The 21,453-nt window shown below is 45.2% G+C and overlaps 1 protein-coding gene across 1 annotated transcript in view; it reads right to left on the bottom strand.

Annotated features, from left to right (window-relative positions):
• NR2F6 (nuclear receptor subfamily 2 group F member 6) overlaps positions 1-20,744 on the bottom strand; it is a 67,453-nt gene extending 46,709 nt beyond the window's left edge. The window contains exons 1-2 of the mRNA XM_073593133.1: positions 20,637-20,744; positions 19,638-19,956 (exon numbers count right to left, since the gene is read on the bottom strand). Of these exons, the coding sequence (XP_073449234.1) occupies positions 19,638-19,956; positions 20,637-20,724 (407 nt within the window). The 5' untranslated portion in view covers positions 20,725-20,744. The remainder of the gene's footprint in view (positions 1-19,637; positions 19,957-20,636) is intronic.
• Positions 20,745-21,453: the final 709 nt, after the last annotated feature.

Here is a 21,453-nt window from a genome sequence, read left to right as displayed (position 1 = left end):
GGTGAGACGGTGTCCCAGTGTGGCAGTGCAAGTCATCTCCGTGCTCCAGGTCAGCAGGAGCTGAGGGGATGGGGTCCTGTGTATGTTCACCTTACAGATTTTCCTGTAAAGGTGAACTTACCCTTTCAAAAAGGCACCAGATTTTAAAAAAGGCGACAGTATTCAAAACTGTCAAATTTGGTGTTTTGAATGCTTTTAAGTGCAAAGGAGGGATTTGGGGTCTTATAGACCCCAGATCCCTCTATAAAAGGAGTACCTGTCAGCACCTATTACTGTCACAAGGGACGTTTACATTCTTTTGTGACAGCAAAAAAAGTGATTAAAAAAAATATATATATATTTAAAGCGTCCCCATCCCTCAGTGCTCGTGTGCAGAAGTGGACGCAGACAAATGTGAGGTATCGCCAAGATCGTTAGAGCGAAAGCACTAATTCTATAACACTAGACCTCCTCTGTAACTCTAAACTAGTAACCGTTAATTTTTTAAGTGTCACCCATGGAGATTTTTAAGCCCTGTAGTTTCTTGCCATTCTACAAGCATGACATATTATGTACCCATTTACTTGGCATAACATCTTTCACATTATACAAAAAAAAAAAAAAAATTGAGCTAACCTTACTGGGTTTTTTTTTTTTTATTCATGAAAGTGTATTTCTTCGAAAAAAACTGCATTTGAAAGACCGCTGCGCAAACACAGTGTTAAATAAAATATTGCAAAGATTGCCATTTTATTCTCTAGGGTCTCTCATAAAATATATATATATACACTACCGTTCAAAAGTTTGGGGTCACCCAAACAATTTTGTGTTTTCCATGAAAAGTCACACTTATTCACCACCATACGTTGTGAAATGAATAGAAAATAGAGTCAAGACATTGACAAGGTTAGAAATAATGATTTGTATTTGAAATAACATTGTTTTTACATCAAACTTTGCTTTCATCAAAGAATCCTCCTTTTGCAGCAATTACAGCATTGCACACCTTTGGCATTCTAGCTGTTAATTTATTGAGGTAAGCTGGAGAAATTGCACCCCACGCTTCTAGAAGCAGCTCCCACAAGTTGGATTGGTTGGATGGGCACTTCTGGCGTACCATACGGTCAAGCTGCTCCCACAACAGCTCAATGGGGTTCAGATCTGGTGACTGTGCTGGCCACTCCATTACCGATAGAATACCAGCTGCCTGCTTCTGGTGTAAATAGTTCTTGCACAATTTGGAGGTGTGTTTAGGGTCATTGTCCTGTTGTAGGATGAAATTGGCTCCAATCAAGCGCTGTCCACTGGGTATGGCATGGCGTTGCAAAATGGAGTGATAGCCTTCCTTATTCAGAATCCCTTTTACCCCGTACAAAGCTCCCACCTTACCAGCACCAAAGCAACCCCAGACCATCACATTACCTCCACCATGCTTAACAGATGGCGTCAGGCATTCTTCCAGCATCTTTTCATTTGTTCTGCGTCTCACAAACGTTCTTCTTTGTGATCCAAACACCTCAAACTTGGATTCATCCGTCCACAACACTTTTTTCCAGTCTTCCTCTGTCCAATGTCTGTGTTCTTTTGCCCATCTTAATCTTTTTCTTTTATTGGCCAGTCTCAGATATGGCTTTTTCTTTGCCACTCTGCCCTGAAGCCCAAAATCCCGCAGCCGCCTCTTCACTGTAGATCTTGACACTGGTGTTTTGCGGGTACTATTTAATGAAGATGCCAGTTGGGGACCTGTGAGGCGTCTGTTTCTCAAACTAGAGACTCTAATGTGCTTATCTTCTTGTTTAGTTGTGCAACGCGGCCTCCCACTTCTTTTTCTACTCTGGTTAGAGCCTGTTTGTGCTGTCCTCTGAAGGGAGTAGTACACACCGTTGTAGGAAATCTTCAATTTCTTTGCAATTTCTCGCATGGAATAGCCTTAATTTCTAAGAACAAGAATAGACTGTCGAGTTTCAGATGAAAGTTCTCTTTTTCTGGCCATTTTGAGCGTTTAATTGACCCCACAAATGTGATGCTCCAGAAACTCAATCTGCTCACAGGAAGGTCAGTTTTGTAGCTTCTGGAAGGAGCTAGACTGTTTTTAGATGTGTGAACATGATTGCACAAGGGTTTGCTAATCATCAATTAGCCTTCTGAGCCAATGAGCAAACACATTGTACCATTAGAACACTGGAGTGATAGTTGCTGGAAATGGGCCTCTATACACCTATGTAGATATTGCACCAAAAACTAGACATTTGCAGTTAGAATAGTCATTTACCACATTAGCAATGTATAGAGTATATTTGTTTAAAGTTAGGACTAGTTTAAAGTTAGCTTCATTTAAAAGTACAGTGCTTTTCCTTCAAAAATAAGGACATTTCAATGTGACCCCAAACTTTTGAGATATATATATATATATATATATATATATATATATATATATATATATATATATATATAATGTTTGGGGGTTCTAAAAATTTTCTAACAGAAAATACTGATTTTAACAAGTGTCAGAAAACAGAGTTAGGTACCTGGTAACTCTTTTTCTAAGAAGTCTTCCAGGGCAGCATCCGAGAGATAGGCTCCTCCTCCCTAAAACAGGAAACACATTAGTCCACCATTATAAATTTCACACTCTTACCTGTGTGCCTCAGTTATGTTAAAGCACCGAAGGAATTCCCTGTAAGCTGCAAGCTCCCCCTCTGTACCTGGTTTTTGTTGTTTCAAGGGTGGGAACTAGTGCTGCCCTGGAAGACTTCTTAGAAAAAGAGTTACCAGGTACCTAACTCTGTTTTCTCGAATCGTCTTCCAGGGCAGCATCCGAGAGGATATATCAAGCAATACTTACTAGGGTGGGGTTAGAGACTGGAGCACTTTACGACCAAATGCTTGGTCTTGGTCAGACAGCTGGTCTATGCGGTAGTGCTTAGCGAAAGTACTGAAGCTCGACCATGTCGCTGCCCTGCAGATCTGCTCCGGAGTTGCCCCTGCTTTCTCTGCGGCCGAGGTTGCCCAGGCTCTAGTTGAGTGCGCTCTGATTTCACTAGGTGGAGTGAGATTCTGTGTCTTATAGGTAATCTGTATGGCCATCCTTATCCATCTGCTGATGGTGCTTTTTGAAGCTTGTTTCCCTCTGTTGATTCCTGCATAGAGGATGAAGAGGGAGGTCGTTCTACGCCATTCTTTTGTTCTTTCGAGATACGCTATGAGCGTGTTCCTTACATCAAGTTTGCTGTAAATGTTTCTTTTCCTACTATCCATGGTTGTTGGAAGTGAGGGTATGACGATGTTTTGGGTTCTGTGAAATGTAGAAGAGACCTTGGGTAGAAAGGCCGGATCTGGAGAGAGAATTATCTTGTCCAGATGTATTAGACAGTATGGTTCTATTGAAGATAGAGCTTGGATCTCACTCACTCTTCTGGCGGATACTAAGGCCAGAAGGAGCGCAGTTTTAACGTGAGGTTTTTGTCTGAGCTGTCCTCGATAGGTTCAAACGGAGGGGAAAGAAAGCCCTTAAGTACTGTGCCCATGTCCCAGGTGGGAGTTTTGTACAATTTGGCTGGTTTGGATCTTTTAAGAGCTATGAGGAATCGTCTTATCAGCGGGTCTTCCGCTAGTCTAGTATCCATGACCGAGGAAAGTGCTGCAACTTGTACTTTCAGGGTACTTGGTGATATGTTTTTGTCTGCACCATCTTGTAGGAAGTCCAAAACTATTGGAATTATCCCACCGTTGGAGATTGGTCTGTCTTCGTACCAAGAAACAAATTTTTTCCTTATTTTCTCATAGATGGCTCTCGTTACCGGCTTTCTGCTGTTTAAGATGGTGTTGATTACTCTGTCTGACAGGCCTTTGTTCTGGAGTTTTACCCTCTCAGTAACCAAGCCGAGAGCTTCAAGATTTTGTGGTTCGGATGGTTGACTGGGCCTTGTGACCGTAGATCCGGGCGGTCCGTCAGTGTCAGCTGAGGTTGTATGCTGAGATTTTTTAAATGACTGAACCATGCTCTCTGGGGCCAGTGTGGTGCTATTAGTATCACTGTTGTTTTCTCTGCCTTGATTTTTTGGATTACTTTTGGGATTATGGCAGTTGGAGGGAATGCATAGCACAGATGCCATTTCCAGTTTTGGTTGAAAGCATTCACCCCGCTGTTGCCATCTGTAGGGTCCAGGGAGAAAAATATCGGAGATTTTGCGTTCGCCCTGGAAGCAAATAGGTCTACTTCGGGTATTCCCCACTTCTGGGTGATTTGAGTGAAGGTTGTTTGGTTTAGCGACCATTCAGTGTGTTTTATCGTTTTCCGGCTCAGGAAATCTGCCACTGTATTGTCTGTTCCTTTTAGATGAATACCGGATATCGATCTTATGTTCACTTCTGTCCACAGTAGGATAGATTGTGTCAGTCTCATCAGTTTTTGGGATTTTGTGCCCCCTTGTCTGTTTAGGTATGCGACTGTCGTTGCGTTGTCTGATTGTATCTTTACATCCTTCCCCTGTAATGCTGGCTTGAAGGTTTTTAGCGCTTCCCCCACAGCTTTCAGCTCTCTCAAGTTTGAGGAGGCACGTGCCCATTTGGGTGTCCATTTCCCTTGCGAGAACCGCCCTTCCATGTGGGCTCCCCATCCTAGGGCGCTTGCATCGGTGGTGATGCTGACTGGATTGACTTGAGCCCATCTGCGCCCCTCGATGACCCGAAGTGGGTTGAGCCACCAGTAGAGTGTTTGTTTGACTGTGGCGGGGACGGGAATGGATTTTTCTAGGGATGCTTGCCTGCCATCCCATTGGGACAGAATGTAGTTCTGTAAGGGTCGCATGTGAATTTGTGCCCAGGTGATGGCTGGAATGGAAGACGTCATCAGTCCTAGTACGGACATTCCGTGCCTGATCGTTGTGGAATGGTTCCTTAGCAGGGACGTAATTGCTTGTGTCATTTTTACGTCTTTTTCCTTTGTTAGGAAAATTTTTGACAGTCTGGAGTCCAGCACGTATCCCAGGTACACTACTCTCTGGCTTGGGATCATTTGCGATTTCTCTGCGTTTATTAACCATCCCAGGTTTTGCAGATAGATCATACTCTTGCGCAGGTTGTTTTCTAGGATTGCTGCTGAGTCCGCAAAGAACAGGAGGTCGTCTAAGTATGGTATTATTCCAATACCCTCCTGTCTTAGACCTTTTAGCGCTTCCGCCATTATTTTTGAGAATATTCTTGGAGCTGAGGAGATTCCGAAGGGGAGAGCTGTGTACTGTAGGTGCAGCGTAGCTGCTGGCCCCTGGATTGCGAACCTTAGAAACCTTTGGTGATCCTTCCTTATGGGGACATGTAGGTAGGCATCCTGTAAGTCTAGTGTTGCCATGAATGTCTCCTGCGGTAGGATGTTCCTGATTGAATAGATAGATTCCATTCTGAATCTCTTGTATCTTATTCCTCGGTTGAGTGGTTTGAGGTTTAGTATCAGCCTTAGTTTGCCTGATGGTTTTCTTTTTGCGAAGATGTGTGAGTAGAAGCCCTTCTGTTCCTCCTCTTGGGGAACGTGACAAATCACCTTCTGATCTAATAGTTTCTGTAGGGATTCTAGAAACACCTTTGCTTGATTGCTGTCCTTGGGTAGCATGGTCGCTAAGTATTTGGTTGGGGGGCGGTTGGAGAATTCTATTGCGTAACCGTCCGCTATGGTGCGCAGTATGAATTTGTTTTCTGTTATCTCCTCCCATTGGTGGGAGAAAGCCGCCAATCTGCCCCCCACCTGAAGGCAGTCATTGTTTTTTGTTCTTTTGGGTATTAGGCTTGAGGATGAATTCACCTTTGCCTTTCTTGTTTTGTTGACCCCAGTGCTTTTTTGCCCCTGGCTTATTGAATTTCTTGAAATGCCGAAAGGGCGCCTTCCCTTGTCTCTTCTTGGTTTGAGGGAACCCCTTATTTTTTGCTGCAGTCCTATCCAGGACTGTTTCTAGTTCGGGACCAAACAGTAGGTCTCCAGTGAATGGTATGCCACATAAACGGTTCTTGGAAGGTGCATCCCCCCCCCAGGATTTTAACCACAGGGCTCTGCGGGCCGAGTTTAGTAGTGCCGTGGTCCTAGAGGATATTCTGACAGTTTCTGCTGAAGCATCTGCCAAGAAAGCTGCCGCTCTAGTTAGTGTGGGGATGGTTTTAATTAGTTCCTCCCTGGGTGTGTCGTTCTCCAATAGATCTTGCAGCTGGGTTAGCCAGATTAGCAAGGTTCGGGCTGTGCAGGTGGAAGCAATAGCCGGATTTAGGTTTGCCGCCCCTGCTTCCCATGCCCTTTTCAGGAGAGCTTCTATTTTCTTGTCCATGGGGTCGCTGAGGGTACCTGCGTCATCAAAAGCCAAGTCCGATTTGTTCGTGATTTTTGCCAGAGAGGCATCCACCTTGGGGCATTTAGCCCAGGTTTTGGTGTCTGCTTCCGCAAACGGGTATCTGCGTTTGATTGTGGCGGGGATGAAAAGCTTTTTCTCTGGGTCTTCCCATTCCTTTTTGACTATGTCTTTAAGTGTTTGGTGTACCGGGAACGTTCTTGGCTTCTTGGGCTGGAGCCCTTTGTACATTCTGTCATGCATAGTGAGTTCTGCGGTTTTCTGTTCTTTAATGCCTAGAGTGTCAGTGATGGCTTTGAGAAGACTGTCTGTGTCCTCAGAAGGAAACAGGTTGCAGTCTGTCGTGTCATCTTCCTCCTCTGAGTCTGAACAGATACCGTCTTCTGATTCAGATTGTTCAGATTCATCTGAATCCACCTCTTGTTCTGCCTGTACCTTGTTCTCCCTTGGAATGTGTGTTCCGCTGGTAGATGGGATACTGGCCTGAGCGACACTTGCTGGCGTTTCTAATTTCTCTATAGCTGAGCGTAGTGGTGCCATGGTGCTCTGAATTTCTTTCTTAAAAGAATTGAGCAGGTCTTTCAAAAATCCCTGTGATTCTTTTGCCACCATTTTGTCTAAGCATTTCTGACACAGGGGCTTTTTCCAATCTGGGGAAAGCCTGTGGCTGCATGAGGCACATGTTTTGCCTTTAGCCTTCCTTTCCTCAGGGGTCTTTGCCTGCAAGCGAGCATAGAGAACAAAAAAAAAAAAAAAACCCCGTGAGTTCAGGTGGTCAAAGGAACTGCCTGTAGATAGGCAGTAAACAGGTTAAGACAGAGATAATTCAAGAATATTCTGGCTTACCTTGGAGCTGTCCTGATTTGCAGGATCTGCAGGGCAGGGTGGGGAAGCGTCAGACATGATCAGCCACCAGGATCCTCTGCTTAGAGGCCTTTTTATCTGCTTCCTGCATAAGCTCCGGCCCCGCCCCCGGCTGACCCCGTGCAGGTTGGTGGACACACCTGCACATGCCGCTGTATTGTAGAGTAACTGTGCTGGTAGTGAGGGGTAGCATTGAACAAATTTGCTATTTGTATTCTGTTTTCTCTTTTTTTTTTTTTTTTTTTAAAACTTCCCGCCCCTAGGTGTCCCTGCTCTATCTCCGTAGTAGATAGACTACGGGAAAATGGCCGCCAACCCGGAAGCGGAACTTCCTCGGCGCCATCTTGGTACACCCCCGACTTCCTGTAGCGGCCTGTGGCGGTGAGGACGCTGCTGCGCCGCCCGGAGAGCGGTGGATTCGTTTGGGGGGACAGCCGCAGCCACCAAGGACCTAATTTAGAAGGTGCAAAACCCTCCCTGCTAGACCCTCTGCTGCTGAGGTTTTCGGCAGCGGTCGGCGGCGGCGGCGGGGGGGGGGCGCCCATCTATGCATGTATCCATCCCCCCTGGCGGGCTCCAGATTCTGCGGAAAGCCAGAGGGGGGTGCTTGCGGAAGCATACACAGGCCTAACAGCGGCATGGGGTGGGGATGACAGAGTCCTCCTGCAGCCTGGGGGGATGATTGCAGACCCCTCAGTAGGGGCGAAATCTCAGGCTTTGAGCAATGTTGCCCAGTGCTGCGCCTGCTCGCCCTCCCAAAGCCCCTTGGGCTGTATGGGATGCTGGCAGGGGGTCTCCTGCAACAAGCACAGAGACAGGTGAAAATAAAATAACAAACGTTCTTGCAGCTCCTGTGGGTCCGGAGGAAACACAAACAACTGAGGCACACAGGTAAGAGTGTGAAATTTATAATGGTGGACTAATGTGTTTCCTGTTTTAGGGAGGAGGAGCCTATCTCTCGGATGCTGCCCTGGAAGACGATTCGAGAAAAAGACTTAGGCATGAAGGGGTTAAATGGCAATTGCTTAGTCATGCAACATTGTATACAAATATATTTTTTTAATCATTTTTTGTACACAAATAGAGCTTTCTTTTGATAGTATTTGATCACCACTGAGTTTTTGTCTTGTTTTTTCTTTAATAAAAAAAAAAAAACACGACTTGTCTATTTTCTGTTATAAAACATATCCAATAAAAATCAAATTTCTTCATACTGTATATTTAGGACAAAATGTATTCTGCCACATATCACAAGTGCAGGCAGTGATTGGGGGCTGATCCTGCTAACACTGTTTTTGAGGACACTAGAATAGTTCCGATCGTGATCAAGATACTGATCCCTACAGATACTATACTAGTAATGGCGGCGAGCAGCAACTTATAGTGTGACTGATAGTGTAGCGGGCAATCTGCCGCTGACACTGGCTGGGAGGGACACTAACTCACAATGATGTTGCTAGTGTCAATAATACAGTAATCAGTGATAATACTGTACACTGACACTAGCTGGGTGACAGGGGTGATCAGGAGGGCAAACAAGGGGTTAACGGCGTGCCTAACATGTGTATGTGTGCTGCTTTTACTCACAATTCTGCCCGCGTTTCTCTCCTTGCTTTCAGTTCTGAAAGGCAGGGAGAAATCCAGCAAGAGCCTGTGTTTGACCAGAGCTGATCAGCAGGTATACAGTCAAAAATGATTGGATGAAAGCTGCTGAAAAATTTGTGCTACAACCACAGCAGAGGTCAGCAGGGAGCACGCCTAAACCAGGAAGTACACCACAACATACAGGTACGTTGCAGTGCCTGGCTGTGCCGTCCGCTAGCAGTAAATGTACTGTTATCATGTAGCAGGTGGTTAATGTACTTTATGAATCAAAAGATCACCTGTGACCCAGGTAGTGGTCAGCAAAAAAGTGACATCCTCTTCCAAGCAAGCATGGAAAGACATGTCCCACAAGCACCTCATCAACCTAGTACATGCCAATCCCGGGTCTGTGGGCCACCTCATGCCGTAACTAAAAGGACAGAGTGAAAAATAAACAGCTCTGGACAGAGGCGTTTCATGCAGTGATACCCAATTGGTCATCGCTAAGTTACAAGCAGCAGGAGAAGCGTGGTAAGAGTCTTCTTTATGCCTAGACTCACACTAGTGCGAGTTGATAATAGAGTTTAATAATTTCAACTTTGTGTAGCTTTTTATGATTCAGTGCATGTTCTCCTGTGTTTGCTTTATTGTACATGTTAAGTTTGCCTCAATTTATTTTTTTTTTTAGAAAGAAGCTATATCAAATGTATTAACCAAGAAGCGGTTTATGAAACCAAAGCGTCTTACAGCCACGTAAACTTTGAACTGAATTGGTTGGTCAAAAGCTTGCTACCCTTCAAGAGGATTAATGCCTTATCTGCTCTGAAATCTTTTGCTACCTTTTAAGCCCCTTTCACACTGGGGAGATTTGCAGGCGCTATTGTGCTAAAAAATAGCACTTGCAAACAGACCTGAAAGTGCTGCTGCTTTGTCTCCAATGTGAAAGCCCCGAGGGCTTTCACATTGGAGCAGTGCGCTGGCAGGACGGTAAAAAAAGTCCTGCTGGCAGCATCTTTGGAGCGGTGAAGGAACGGTGTGTATACCGCTCCTACACCGCTTCTGCCCATTGAAATAAATGGGACACCGCGGCAATACCACCGGCAAAGTGTGCAAGGTGTAAAACCGCTAGTGCCCGAATACCGACAGTAGAGCGCCGCTAACAATAGCTGCGTTTTACCGTCGACGCCGCCCCAGTGTGAAAGGGGCCTAAGTAAAACATACGACACACATAGGGCTGAAACAACTAAAGCGGCATAATCGATTAGTTGGTCAGCCAATTAATTGGCCTGCATACAGAATGCATTATTTGTTTACAGATCAGGAAATAAAGTGCAGCACACAGTCCATACATGTTAGTATACACAGTGCAGCACGCATACAGCTCAGTATATACAGTGGATATAAAAAGTCTACACACCCCTGTTAAAATGTCAGGTTTCTGTGATGTAAAAAAAAATGACAAATATAAAACATTTCAGAACTGATAAAAACAAACTTAAATCTTTTAGGGGGTAGGATGAGTAAAAATACTTTCACACAGACATCGCATGTGATTCGCACCGCACCGTCTCGCAGGTCAGTGTGAGCTGGCAGCGATTCAGGTGCAATGCAAGAACCCACACAGAATTTGCAGGGTTTCCCGCAATGCATCACTGTGAACCCTGCCTCAGTCTTTTTGGGTATGAGTCTATCAGCATGGCACATCTTGACTTGGCAATATTTGCCCACTCTTCTTTGCAAAAACACTCCAAATCTGTCAGATTGCGAGGGCATCTCCTGTGCACAGCCCTCTTCAGATCACCCCACAGATTTTCAATCAGATTTAGGTCTGGGCTCTGGCTGGGCCATTCCAAAACTTGAATCTTCTTCTGGTGAAGCCATTCCTTTGTGGATTTGGATGTATGCTTTGGATCAATGGCATGCTGAAGAATTAAGTTCCTCTTCATGTTCAGCTTTCTAGCAGAAGCCTGAAGGTTTTGTGCCAATATTGACAGGAGATGATTGTCGCATGCACCACACAGGCAGTACTTACCAGATATTCCTGCAGCTCCTTTAATGTTGCTGTAGGCCTCTTGGCAGCCTCCATGACCAGTTTTCTTCTCGTCTTTTCATCAATTTTGGAGGGACGTCCAGTTCTTGGTAACTGTTCTGCCATATTTTCTCCACTTGATGTATTCACTGTGTTCCATGGTATATCTAATGCCCTGGAAATTCTTTTGTACCCTTCTCCTGACTGATACCTTTTAACAATGAGAGCCCTCTCGTGCTTTTGAAGCTCTCTGGAGAGCATGGAAGTGCCTTTTGCAAAGGCACTTTAAATGATGGAAGGTGTGTACTGACTCCTATTTAACATGAGTTTGAAAGTGATTGCTTAATTCCGAACACAGCTACATCCCCGGATATAAGAGGGTGTGCACACACTTATGCAACCATATTATTTAAGATTTTTACTTCCCCCCAAAAGATTTCAGTTTGTTTTTTAAATTTGAGTTGTACAATTTATAGGTCACATTAAAAGGTGGGAAAAGTTCTGAAATGATTTATCTTTGTCTCGTTTTTTACATCACAGAAACCTGACATTTTAACAGGGATGTGTAGACTTTATATCCACTGTACATAGAAGTAAGTGCCTGAGAACTTATGAATGTGAATGTGTGAAGAGCAATGCCTCATGGGACATGTAATACTGCGCAGGAGAAGGAAGTGAGTGATTCTAAGGGAAGCTTTTTTTTTTTTTACCTAGCTATAGGGGCACTCTATACTATACCTTGTGGCTTGCTATTGGGGCCCCTCTGAAGGCAGAAGGAGCAAGAAGTATTGGCAGGGGACCCCAGAAGAGGAGAATCAGGGATACTCTGTGCAAAACCATTACACAGAGCAGGTATGACAAGTTTGTTGTTTAAAAGAAAAAAATTCAACTCTAAAGGCTCTGTGCAGGGAAGATCAGCATCTGAACCCTGAGAAGCCAGAGGCTGATAGACTGGGAGATAATTAGGCGATTGAATTACATGTAAAAAGTAAAAGTTTACTAGTATTGTACATTATATTTAAAATGATTATATCCAAGCAAAAAAGTTCACAACCTTCAGTACTGCTTTAACCACTAGAGGACCAGCCGCCGCAGTTATAATGCGGCAGGTTGGCTCCCCTGGGCAAATCGCCGTAGCTATACGTCGGCCACTTTAAAGACCACTAGGGGGCGATGATGAAGGCTATGCGTGTGCCCGGCGGCTGCAATGTCCGTCGGGCACCCGAGATCACTCCTGAGACAGAATGGAGAACTGTCAGTGTAAACAGACAGATCTCCGTTCTGTCAGGAGAGAGGAGACTGATTTGTTGTTCATACTAAGTATGAACAACGATCGGTCTCCTCCTCCAGGCAGTCCCATCCTACAGTTAGAATCACTCCCTAGGATAAACATTTAACCCCTTAATCGCTTAGCTTCACCGAGCGGGCTCACTGTTTCTAACAGCATGTCAAACAACAAGTCCTGCACTCTTAACCCCCGTGGCGTTGCACACTGATAATGCTCCTCCCGCTGATCATACTGACAAGACGCTCCTTATCGCGATGTGCTGAGAGCTTTCCTCCATAGAGCACTGTTTTGCTTTCTGCCTTTCAGCCGCTTCGTCGAGGAGGGAGGGAGGGGAGGGGAGAGGACTGGACGGGGGCGCTCCAGAACGACACCCCCATACTGGGCGGCACAAGGGGTGGGGCCCAGTCCAGGCCCCGTCCCATTTTCGGCTCTATTATCGGAATGTTTTCTCTTTCGGCACACTGCCGAAAACGTCATTTTCGGACGATATGTTTTGGCGGCCGAAATTTCGGTGCATCCCTAGTTAAAAGTATATCTAAAACCAAGAATTACTATTATGTATGTTGTAGAGCTGCACGATTCTAGCCAAAATGAGAATCGCAATTTTTTTGCTTAGAATAAAGATCACGATTCTCGCGGCGTAACATCTTTCATATAATAAAAAAAAGAAAAAAAAAAGGCTAACTTTAATTCATTAAAGTGTATTTTTTCCCAAAAAAATTGCATTTGAAACACCGCTGCGCAAATACAGTGCGACATAAAATATTGCAACAACCACCATTTTATTCTCCAGGGTATCTGCTAAAATAAATATATAATTTTTGGGGGTTTGAAGTAATTTTCTAGCAAAAAATTATGATTTAAACTTGAAACCAACAAATGTCAGAAAAAGGTTTTGTCTTTAAGTGGTTAAACTTCCCTCATTTACACACCAAAGTTCATTCCTTTGATCTAAAAGGACAAAAACACAATGTTTACAGTTAGTTCCCCAGCTGAGGAATGTTGCTATTCTTGGCAGACTGCCTGTTTTTTTGGGGGTTTTTTTGACAGCTGTCAGCTTCAGCAGAGAATTCTCTGCATAGGAAAAAATAAAATCGGGAAAATGCTTTGTCAAGATCTCAAGAGAGAAAAAAAAAAAAAAAAATTGCGTTAACGATTCTTAACGTTTAATCGCGCAGCTCTAGTATGTTGTCTTCCCTAGACGTGGTGGTTGCATTGGTTTTTTTACTTCCCCCTGGTGATCCAGCCAATGCCCCGCTTCCTGAGCCTTCATGTCTACAATAATTTTTTCGTATTTATGGAGGGCACTATGGTTGTTACTAGCTCTGGACTTGTCTGTGTAAAGCTTTGTACACACAATGAGATTATCGGAGGAATGATAGTCTTTTTTTTTTTGCATGCTAGTCTCATATTGAAAATTAAGAGGTTACTAAAGTTACAAAAATTCTCGTACGAGAGAATACAACTTCAGAAGTGATGTAATGTATTGCAATGTATTCTGTAGTTTGGGCATGCGTGGTTTTGTTCTTCCAATTTATTTTTGACAAACACTGTACTGATTAAACAAAAATCGTACTAACTGGTATGAAACGAGAAAAGAAATTCATGTTATGTCCCTTAGAATAATTTCGGATGAACTGTCCTGAACGGCACTTGAAAGCGGTGTACGATCAGAAACGCTTTTTTGTGTCTGATTTTCTGATCGCTACTAGGCATTAAAGTGGTTCTAAAGGCTGAAGGTTTTTACCTTCATGCATTAAGCTAAAAAAACCTTCTGTGTGCAGCGCCCCCCCCCCCCCCCAAATCCAGCAATGTTCACGATAGCCTCTGTCCCGGATGAAACAGTAGCTGGGACCATTGGAGCTGCAGCTCTGTGTGTCTTATGGATGCACAAAGCAGTGGCTCAAGAGCAAGCATACAGCTGTGCCCCCAGGGCAAGCATCCACCTCTGGTGGCACTACTCGAGGGGAAGGAGCACCAGCGGGGGACCCAAAAAGAAGAAGATCGGAGCTCCTCTGTGTAAAACCACAACACAGAGTAGGCAAGTAGGACATGTTTGTTATTTAAAAAAAAAAAAAAAGCTTTAATTTACATTACATGGTGGATGATAGACTAGCGGTTTACACAATATAGATAAGGTTGTTAGTGTTTTCTTTTTAGCTTCCAGGAAGGGACAAGGACATTGCAGTTGGGCAAGATCAATAGGTATTTTCTGTACCTATGTTCTCGGCCAGAAAAGAGAACAAATGAAGACTTTACATCTAGGCAAGCTGCAAAAGAATACATTTTTGTTTTTAGGTCTCGACTGGAGTGACCCTTTAAGCCTCTTGTGGGGGAAAAAAAAAATAAAAAACGTAATATAGCATATACAATTGCTACATAAGCCACATGGTAATAAAATTGTATTAAAAATTACCTTTCCTATTTGATCTGCAGCTCTGTAATTTTCTATAACATTCAATGCAATATGGCTACCTAGGGGTATTCTGTACACCACTGGAGGACAGAACACCCCCAGAAATGTCATTTCCTGCTTGGGTGATGGTCTCACTTATTTTCCCAGAAGTCTGCACTAAGATACAAGTCCGATTTTAGACACCCTCTGCAACAAAAACGTCATTGTTTGTGTGATGCTTCCAAAGCATTAAATCTAAAGGCAAGCAGACCCTGCAACTTTGCTCATTAGAACAATGCAAGTGCATCAGCTGATTGAGGCCTCGTTCATACTACGGGAAGTGAGAACTTGCATTTCTGTTGGCGATTTTTGTTAGCTCAACTCTCACGCAGTGTGTGCCACACATAGGGCAGCTAATTCACTTGAATGGGCTGCCCTATGCACGATCCTCACACCAAGAAGTTCAGGTAATATCTGCAATCTGCGTTTTTTATCATGACTGCGACATTGCGGCGGACAGATCGGACACTTTTGACACTATTTTGGGACCAATTTCATTTATACAGCGATCAGAGCTAAAAATAGCCACTGATTACTGTATAAATGTCACGGGCAGGGAAGGAGTTAAATACTAGGGGGCGATCAAGGAGGTAAGTGTGTTCCCTAGGTGTGTTCTAACTGTAGCGGGGGAGGGGGGTGGGCTCACTACAACAGAGATCACTGCTCCCGATGACAGGGAGCAGTAGATCCCTGTCATGTTGCTTGTTTACATAGGCATCTCCCCATTCTGCCTCTCCTCCCCACAATCGCGGGCCGCTGGCGAACATTGAGTTTGCGGCACCCACAGGCGCACGTCCGCTAGGCGGGAATTTCAAAGGGCCGTATGGGTACGCCCTTTTGCCTGCCCGTGCCATTCTGCGACTGTAAATCGGCATGCGGCGGTCAGCATGTGGTTAAACTCCACGAGTCTTGTTAAACTCCCTTCCACAAAAAAGTTTTATCCCTATTGTGGGGTCAACAGTACGGAATTTGCAAATTGAAATTATATCCCCTCTCAAGCGTCTCTTCTCCAGAGAGAATAAGTTCAGTGCTCGCAACCTTTCCTCATAACTAAGATCCTCCAGACCCTTTATTAACTTTGTTGCCCTTCTTTGTACTCACTCCATTTCCAGTACATCCTTCCTGAGGACTGGTGCCCAGAACTTGACAGCATACTCCAGTTGTAGCCAGACTAGAGTCTTGTAGAGTGGGAGAATTATCGTTTTATCTCTGGAATTAAAGGGGTTGTAAAGGTAAAAATTTTTTCACCTTAATGCATTCTATGCATTAAGGTGAAAAAACTTCTGACAGAACCGCCGCCCCCAGCCCCCCCGTTTTACTTACCTGACGCCTCGAAAGTCAGCTTCGCGTTCCCGACATCTGTTCCTCCGCTCACCCTGGCCGCTGATTGGCTGCAGTGGATGGATTGAAAGCAGCGCAGCCATTGGCTCGCGCTGCTGTCAATCACATCCGATGACGCGGCGCGCCGGGGGGCGGGGCCGAGTGATACAGCGAGCGGCTATAGCCGCCGGCTGTATCACGGGAGCGCGCCCGCAAGCACTCACCACCGTGCGAGGGAGCTCGCATTAAGGTGGTGAATGCTTGCGGGGAGGAGCTGAAACAGCCGCCGAGGGACCCCAGAAGACGAGGTTCGGGGCCACTCTGTGCAGAACGAGCTGCACAGTGAAGGTAAGTATAACATGTTTGTTATTTTAAAAAAAAAAAAAAAACACCTTTACAAACGCTTTAATCCCCTTTTTAATGCATGCCAATATTCTGTTTGCTTTGTTAGCAGCAGCTTGGCACTGCATGCCATTGCTGAGCCTGTCATCTACTAGGACCCCCAGGTCCTTTTCCATCCTAGATTCCCCCCAGAGGTTCTCCCCCTAGTGAGTAGATTACATTCATATTTATGCCACCCAAATACATTATTTTACATTTTTCTACATTAAACCTCATTTGCCATATAGTTGCCCACCCCATTAATTTGTTCAGATCTTCTTGCAAGGTATCCACATCATGTGGAGAAGTTAAGGCCCTGCTTAGCTTAGTATTGTCTGCCAATACCGAGATTGAACTGTTTACCCCATCCTCCGGGTCGTTTATGAACAAATTAAATAGGATTGGTCAGAGCAGAGAACCCTAGGGTACCCCTCTACCCACCCCTGACTATTCCGAGTACTCCCCATTTATCACCACCTTCTGAACTCACCCCTGTAGCCAGTTTTCAATCCATGTACTCACCCTATGGTCCATGCCAACAGGCCTTTTTTGTACAGTAAACATTTTTGGGAAACTGTGTCAAATGCTTTTGCAAAATCCAGATACACCACGCCTACGGGCCTCCCTTTATCTAGATAGTAGCTCACCTCTTCATAGAAGGTTAATAGATTGGTTTGGCAAGAACGATTCTTCATGAATCCATGCTGATTACTTCTAATGATACCGTTTTAATTACTAAAATCTAGTTCATTATCATCCCCTCCAAGAGCTTGCATACTATTGATGTTAGGCTAACTGGTCTGTAATTCCCAGGGATGTATTTTGGGCCCCTTTTAAATATTAGTGTTATATTGGCTTTTCTCCAATCACCTGATACCATTCCAGTCAGTAAACTGTCAGTAAAAATTAGGAACAATGGTCTGGCAATTACTTGACCGAGTTCCCTAAGAACCCTCGGGTGCAAGCCATCCAGTCCCAGTGATTTATTAATATTAAGTATCCCAATTAATCCTGGCATCTGTTAGCCATGAGGGTGCTTCCTGTGCTGCGTCATGAGGATGCTTCCTGTGATGTGTCATGAGGATAAACACTGCAGTTTGGTTACTGAAGCCCCCCCGATTCCCTCGTGAAAACTGAGGAGAAGAATAAATATAATACCTTCACCATCTCCCCATCCTTTATAACCAGATGTCCTTTCTCATTCTCTATGGGGCCAATATGGTCTGTCCTCCTTTTATTATTATTGGTACTTATATAGCGCTGTCAAATTACGCAGCACTTTACATATTCATTGTACATTCACATTTTTACTGTTTACATACTTGAAGAATTTCTTAGGATTTTTTTTTTTGCTCTCTTCCGCTATGTTTCTTTTTCGTGTTCTATCTTAGCCGCCCTAATTGCACCCTTACATTTCTTGTTGCATTCTTTATAAAGTCTGAATCCTGATGATGATCCTTCAACCTTGCATTTTTTGAAGGACTACTCTTTTGCTTTTATATGCTCTTCTTCTGCAGTCCCCCAACGGCGCTCGCGGCTTCTCCCAGCATCGGGAAACCACCTAGGAGAAGTGCTCTCCCTGGGAGTATTCGTGCGGGAGCGCTCCCGAGTCCAGCATTTGCGTCGATAGACACAGAATGCCGAATTTGGCCCCGGCGCCATTAGATTTGATTGACAGCAGCGGGAGCCATTGGCTGCGCTGCTATCAATCTATCCAATCAAGAGCCGAGACAACAGGCAGAGAGGGTGAATGCATCTCCAGCGTTGGAATTACGGGGCTCAGGTGAGCAAAACGGGGGGGCTGGTCGGTGACAGAAGTTTTTTCACCTTAATGCATCAAACATGAGGGTTTACAACTCCTTTAAAGACCCCTGATGGCTTAGTTCTCAGGTCTTCAGTGAGTCTACGATACTCAGTGGCTCTCTGCTCTGTCCCTCCAGCACTCACTGGAGCACTGAGCTGTGGACGCGGCCAGTGCAGCTAGATCGCTGGGAGGCTGAGCCAGCTGCTGATCCAGGCATCAGGGTGAATCCTGACATTAAACTCGGGATCTCTCCAGAGCCTCAACCGGCTGAGTAACATCAGCCAAGAGAAGGCTTTAGCTCACTGTCAGTTGAATACACATCTCAGGTGCAGAATGAAGTGCACTCTTGTCACCTACAGAAGAAGTAGGACCAAAAGAGTTGGGTCCTACTTCTCTTTTAAGTTCCAGATTGAATGTTTTGAGGTTTAATATCTCAAGCCTAGGTTCACATTGGAGCGATTTGACATGTCAAATCGCATGCCAAATCAGTGGCAAAGGCACAGTCCGAATCAGTGCAACGCCGCACCGTTTCCCAAAAGTAGTTTCTGTACTACTTTTGGCAACTCCGTGGTGCAATTTCAATACACATCTGTGCAGCAACCCGCGCAGATGTCTCTGAAATCGCCCCCGAAGTCGGGACTGACGTGCGGGAATGAAATGGTGCGAGTTCAGCTGAACTCGCACCATTTCATTCCCGCTGTCAGTGTGAACTTGGGCTCAAGATTTGAAAATGAAAGCTAGAAGCTGATTGGTGGCCATGCACAGCGATTCCAGATTCTGGCTGCTCCAGGCTTAATCAATTGCCCTTTCTCTACTATTTGGCTTCTTGCGCTAACACCACATTTATTCCTGATCTGAATGCTGTCTTTGGAACAAAGCACACAGCTCAGTAAAGATCAGTGATACACCAATGTATACAGTTGTAAAACAACAATAGAAATGTTTACGTTTGAGTGTGGCAATTTCCACGCATATAATCCAACATCGGCAATGAAGAATTATATGTATACTCATACGTGCATTTATGCAAGGTCTTTACAGAACATTTTACTTATGTCAACAAGATCCTGAGTATAAACATCAGTAAAATATCACGTCCGTGCCAAACTGTCCTTCAAGTTGTCAAGGCTTAAGGGGGTTATAAAGGTAAGTGTTTTTTCAACTTAATGCATCCTATGCATTAAGATGAAAAAACACCTGGCAGTCACCACCATCCGTTTTACTTACCTGAACCCCTTCATTCAGTTGGCGGGGACACGCTCTCTCTCCACGGCTCCCGGCTCTTGATTGGATAGATAGCAGCGCGGCCATTGGCTCCCGCTGCTGTCATTCAAATCCAATGACGTGGGGTCGAGTCCTGCATTTGGCCTCTATGGATGCCGAATGCTGGACTCCGGAGCGCACCCGCAAGGTAATCCCTCGGGAGAGTGGTTATCTGCTGCGCGGAGGAGCCGCCAAGGGACCCCAGAAGAGCAGGTTCAAGGCCAATCTGTGCAAAGCGAGCTGCACAGTGGAGATAAGTATGAGAGGTTTGTTATTTAAAGAAAAAAAAAAAAAAAAAATTACCCTTACAATCACTTTAAAATCAAACAGGCACTCACCTGCAAGTGTAACTGAGGTTTCTACGAATGCTCCTCTTAAAGAAACTCTTGCAACCTTCGCAAGTGAAAACGCCGTAATGCTTGCCGCTGGACTTATCGCCGCAGACCACGCAATCCACCTGAATGCCAGGCCTCTCCTCGTCCCCCTGCTCAGGGTCACTGATTCCTCCGGGAGGCGAAGCTTCATCCTCTTCCGAGTTTCTGGGGTACCCCTTCCCCATTCCATTTGTGTCTCCGTTGGGGTCTCCCCAGCCCCCAGACACCATGGCCATACCAGCGCCTCCAGTCAAAAACACCAAGAATCGAGCGCTCGGAAGCCCTTTAAAAAAAAAAAAGAAGTTGGGACGGGCTCTGGATCTCTAGCTCCCTACGGGGAACTATTCACAGCGGCATTTTGTTCCCGGGAGAGGCGAAATCCTGGGAAAAAAGAAAGCAGGGCTTGTCCGGAGCTGAGGTGGTGGATGTGTTGCTGTGACTTGTGCTCTCCTAGGGCTGTATGGGGGAGGTAACAGAGGTCAGACATGTGGCACCACTTTTTGCCCTCCTTGTTTGGACTGCCTGGGTGATTAGAGAAGAAAACAGGACAGACCAGTTTGTAGGAGAACAGGTAACAGGATGGAATAGAAGAGAGCTGCCCTCAGGGAGCTTAGGAGGGGGGGAAGACTAGCTGCTGCAATAACACACGGCTAGGGCAAAGTATGTGACAATATGGCCAGGGGGTGACTTCCAAGTCCTCCCTATAAACCTTGTGTCCAGTCACGGTGACTGCGAGAAGAGAGTTGGAGAAGTTTCCCCGCTCTTGGTATTACCCTATCAGCCCGGGATGGTAGTCCTGTGCGTGTATGTGTGTGGAGGGCTATGAGCACTGAGGAGACAGGCTAGCCGTGTTCTGTGTGGGTTAGCCGCCGTGTGTTGCTCTAATAGCTCTCTACGGCTGAGGTGAAGTCTGTGTGACCCGGATTAGGTGTATACTAGCTCCCCCCCGCGGGGTACAATTACCCAGAGAAGCCCTTGTGCGCTCGCCCCATGCCCCGGTCCGGAGTGCGGCCGATGGGAGCGGAGAGGGCGGAGAGCTGGGGCTTACCATGTGACCCTGGAGAGGAGGGTCCTCCTGACCAGAGGAGGGAGCCGGAGGAGGCTGATATCCTGTCTATGTGAGGAGAGCTGATTGATGGCTGAGTCCGTACGGCTAGGCGCCAACTCATAGTGCTATGGAGTGAGGGCGCAGGCTGTTGCTCCTCACGCTGTACAAGGGATGTTGGTATTCACAACGTGCGTTCATGTTTTACACAAATAGTAGTTTCTTCAGGGACCTGCTTTCACATTGAACTACTCAAGGACCTGACACTTTTTTATTTACGTGTAACAATCAGTTTTTTATTTTTTTTTTTGTTGCCAGAAAATTATGTAGAACCCCACCAAACAATATATATATATATATTTTTAAAAGCAGAGGCCCTAGAGAATAAATTGGTGGGTTTTGCCATATTTTATGTCACGCGGTATTTGCACAGCGATTTTTCAAATGTCATTTTTTTAGGGAATTTTAACCGCTTGACAACCATATCTCTAGAGTCGCCACCTCATCCCTTTAAAACTGAACACATATTAATTACACAGGTTCTGTGGCTGATTAAGGTGGTAATTAAACTCACTTGGTGCCTTATGTACATTAAAGCAGAGTTCCACAGCGGGTATCTATTTTTGACAGGTACCCTTCCCCACTTCTGTCGGACCCTGCCTTGCTTATAGATAGGGAAGGAGATGTGTGATCCCACACGCCTCATTTAAAGTCCCAAACCCAGTGGCAGCTGGT

Source organism: Aquarana catesbeiana, linkage group LG01 (assembly GCF_042186555.1).
Source record: "Aquarana catesbeiana isolate 2022-GZ linkage group LG01, ASM4218655v1, whole genome shotgun sequence".
Classification (NCBI taxonomy): domain Eukaryota; kingdom Metazoa; phylum Chordata; class Amphibia; order Anura; family Ranidae; genus Aquarana; species Aquarana catesbeiana.
The sequence above is the reverse complement of the archived record's forward strand: the minus strand, read 5'-3'. Positions and strand labels throughout refer to the sequence as shown.